This window comes from Zophobas morio, unplaced genomic scaffold (assembly GCF_036711695.1).
Source record: "Zophobas morio isolate AGI-343-1 ecotype UQ-CSIRO unplaced genomic scaffold, CSIRO_AGI_Zmor_V1 ptg000014l, whole genome shotgun sequence".
NCBI lineage: Eukaryota > Metazoa > Arthropoda > Insecta > Coleoptera > Tenebrionidae > Zophobas > Zophobas morio.
In genome coordinates this window covers 6438404-6442034 of record NW_026972119.1, presented here as the reverse complement: position 1 = coordinate 6442034, position 3631 = coordinate 6438404, and the positions used below count along the sequence as shown (strand labels likewise).

Sequence of the window (3631 nt, the reverse complement as noted above, 5' to 3'; positions counted from 1 at the left end):
AACGAATAACGAATGTTTAAAAACAAAAAGGCAGAAACTATGTAATTATAATAAACTATGTAATTATTATAATACGAGAATGGTCATTTCCTAGAATTGAATGACTTGTTTTGAAAAAAAAATCATTCAATTACTTCTCAAAGAATGCGAGTAAGAAAAAGCAAATTTTGAAAAGTGTAACACATGTTGAACTATAAGCTATCTACGATAATCTAATCTAATTCATTTTTTTTATATTTTCATGCTCTGTCGTCAATTGTATGCGATACTTTTGCTGAAATTTTGTCTCTAAGGTTATTTAACCTTAATCTAAATGAGTATATTCTAATATAACAGTGCGATATTCAGAGAAATAATTCAGACCGTGACTCAAAATCTTCGACATCCAGGAATTTAGAGAAAGTACTTGTCATAAGGTCTAATAAAAATATGATTCAAGTGAAAACCATGTAGAATATTTAACATTACTTAATAGAAAATTTGGAAGTTCCAAGCTAGTTATATTTCTTTAATTTGCAGTTGCTTATAGACTTACAATTGAATATCATTTTTCAATTCGTCCAAAAAGTTTAAAATTATCAAGATGTTATTAATATACTGTGAATATTTGACAGCATTTAAGAAAACTATAAATACCTACCTACCTCTTATTCACGGAGTCTGTATCAGCCAACATCGAATAGATCTCTAAATACTGCTCAGTCACTACTTGTTGACTTAACTTAGGTGACAATCCAAATAATTGTTGTTTTTTTACATTGGTTCATTAAAAATTAATTATTATTGACTAGTGATAATGCAACAACTCGTTAACTTGGAAACTAAATAATATATAAGACAAAATACTCATTTGCAAAATAATTCAAAGGTAATAGATATATACAATTATTGTATTTCATAATAATGATTGTGGGTAAAATTTTACATTATTATTCATATTATTTGTTTTCTCTATATCTATTTCTAAAAAAATCATATACTAAACACAATAACACCGAATATACAAGTGTACAATTTCTACTAATCTTAGGGACAAAGCACAGTTTTACGTTTTACGTACATTGTTATTATAACTATATTGTTAGTAATAATAATTAAATAGGAACTAAAAGTAATATTATCTATCATACATTTTTTTTTTTTTGTAAAATTGTCTTATAAACTTTTAGAAAACATCAATCATAAAGTCGTTAGATTCGACTGAGGGATAGAATCCAGGTGTTGATTACCTTGCCACGAAACTCCCGAATACAAACTAATGTTATCTTCTAACCTAGACGAAACGCATTCATTTTTCAGAGGGTAGTACTGACCAGTATAATTTTCTGGATAATTATTGCATAAACTCGAATATGCCTGATTGTACTGATACGTGTAATTATAAGCAGGAACGTCACCAGTTTGGTAGGAATTACCCTCAGAGCACTCTACAGAATCAGAATTTAGTTGATAGCCTTCATTTTTGACTATAGAATTACCAGGAAACTGGTTACTGTAAACAGTTGCGGTGTTCCACTGATTCGATAACAACCCACTTTTCTGCATCGAAAAAGAACTAACGTTGATAATTTCCTGTTCATTGTGCCTATTCTGAGGGGAAACGGAATTATCAGAAGGAGGAGAGCACGGTGATAATGAAGAAGCATCATCCGGCGAAGCCTTTGGAGTCACAACTTTATTTTTCTCCTCTTTTTTGAACTTCATCCTCCGATTTTGAAACCATATTTTAATTTGGCGTTCCGTAAGACTCAAATTTTGGGCCATTTGAATTCTTCGAGGTCTGCATAAGTATTTGCTACGATGGAATTCCCGTTCGAGTTCCACTAATTGTGCGGAAGTGTATGCTGTTCGAGCTCGCTTACCGTTGGGGGTGGCTCGAGGGCGATCGGGTTCTGGTTCAGTGGTACCTTAATTCGTAAAATATAAGTGTCGGTAATGGTTATAAAGTTAAAAATCTTACCAGTTTCTGTTGTTTGTAACGATATCTCATAATTCTGGGAATCATAGTGAGAGTCTCTTATGTAAGTCCAGTTGGGACGCGAATAACCCAAAGGAGGAACCTGGAAGAAGTTAAAATAGGTTATGATAGGTTAGTGTTAAATTTAATGCAAACCTCTTGGTCGCTGTTGTAATACTGGCTGTGCTTCAGTCTCACGTCGGAATTGTTTTCATCCAAGGATTGGTTATACCCCAGCTGCATATAATTCTTGTTCACGTTTGGGGGAGTCTGATTTTCGATAAAATTTCCCGAAAATGGAAATTTTGCATAGTCGACTTTTTCACATTTGTTTAAATTCTCACAGATCCTTTTATCACTTTCCGACATCATTTCGCTAGTCTGTTTGAGCTCAGAAGCAGCACTGTGACTCACCCTGTTTATATCCAGAAACTTGTTTTGCAAATCCTCGGACATCACTTCATTTGTTTTTCTGCTCAATTTTCTGCTTGTAAGCTATTCTTTGAGGGTGTCACTACCTGCATACCCGTGTGGTTCGTAGGAACGTTATATTTCAACTGACAATTTCTTGAACAAGTTTCGAGTTTAGATAGTTACCAGTCATTAAGCAAGGTTACGTGGTATCGAACTTTTCGAAAGCTGCTTTGTTCTAGGTGCAAGAATTTGGATTTCGTTTCTATTTACGACTATTTATAGACGATATCGACAAGTTTCAATTTTCAACGAAAAGTTGGTGGAAACACGTTCATTATCGGGAATGTACAGATAAACATTGCTAAAAACATTAGTCGGCTCCGTACACATACACACTCAACGTATAAATGCATCAAACTTTTTGACACTCGTTTTTGTGGTTTTTATCTAGTGAGAAATTTCAAAAAAACGAGAATATTAAAAGTTAAAAAATCGGAGTTAGTGTTTGTTAAAATTTACATTGTAAATATGTACCATGCTTTCAGGGAACTATTCGACAAAAAGTTGAACGACAAAATTTTGTAAATAATAACATTTTTTATGTCACATATATTAATTTATGAACAAATTCGTAAATATTTGCATTTGAAATAACAGAAAATACTAGGTTTATGTATTAATCCAATATGACTTATTTAGTGACAAGTACTGTCAGGGGATAAAGTTAGTGAATATGGTCGGTTTTTGATATAAATGGTATTAGTTGTTCAGATAAAATTAACACTTCATACACAATTGTGTACTAGTTGTAGTAATGTTCAAACCTGATACTAAAATACACAGTGGTAGAAAAATGTCTGGGATGTTGAAGGATTATAGTTACCAAGCGTAAGCTAGGGCGGAATGGGAAAGTCCAAATTGCTAGAAAAAAACATGTCGTCATCGGCAACGTCACAGTGCGCAGAAGAGGAAAACACGATCAGTCAAGTCCACTTTCAAATTGCAGGTGGGGTAGTTGCGCCAGTGGCGTTCGTTGGTTTGGTCGTCGTTCATTTGTCGTTGATATCATTTTCTGTGTAATAATTTCAATTATTAATCATGGATTATAAATTGAAAAAAAACACCTTCATAAATGAACCATTATTATAAAAAATTGTGATTAAAGTTTGTTATATGTGTTGGGTGGTTCCAACAATTTAGTGGCGGAAGATTATGCATTTATTATAAGCTATTAAAAATTACTTTTTACAGTGTAAGAGA

General features: G+C 32.7%; 1 protein-coding gene across 1 annotated transcript; it reads right to left on the bottom strand.

Moving 5' to 3' along the window:
* Positions 1 to 1179: 1179 nt before the first annotated feature.
* LOC135128793 (homeobox protein Hox-A7-like) lies at positions 1180 to 2413 on the bottom strand. Its single transcript, XM_064055872.1, has 4 exons — positions 2114 to 2413; positions 1961 to 2060; positions 1586 to 1907; positions 1180 to 1492 (listed from the first exon to the last, which is right to left on the bottom strand). Exons 1-4 carry the CDS (start codon positions 2411 to 2413, stop codon positions 1180 to 1182), a joined length of 1035 nt encoding a protein of 344 aa, XP_063911942.1.
* Positions 2414 to 3631: the final 1218 nt, after the last annotated feature.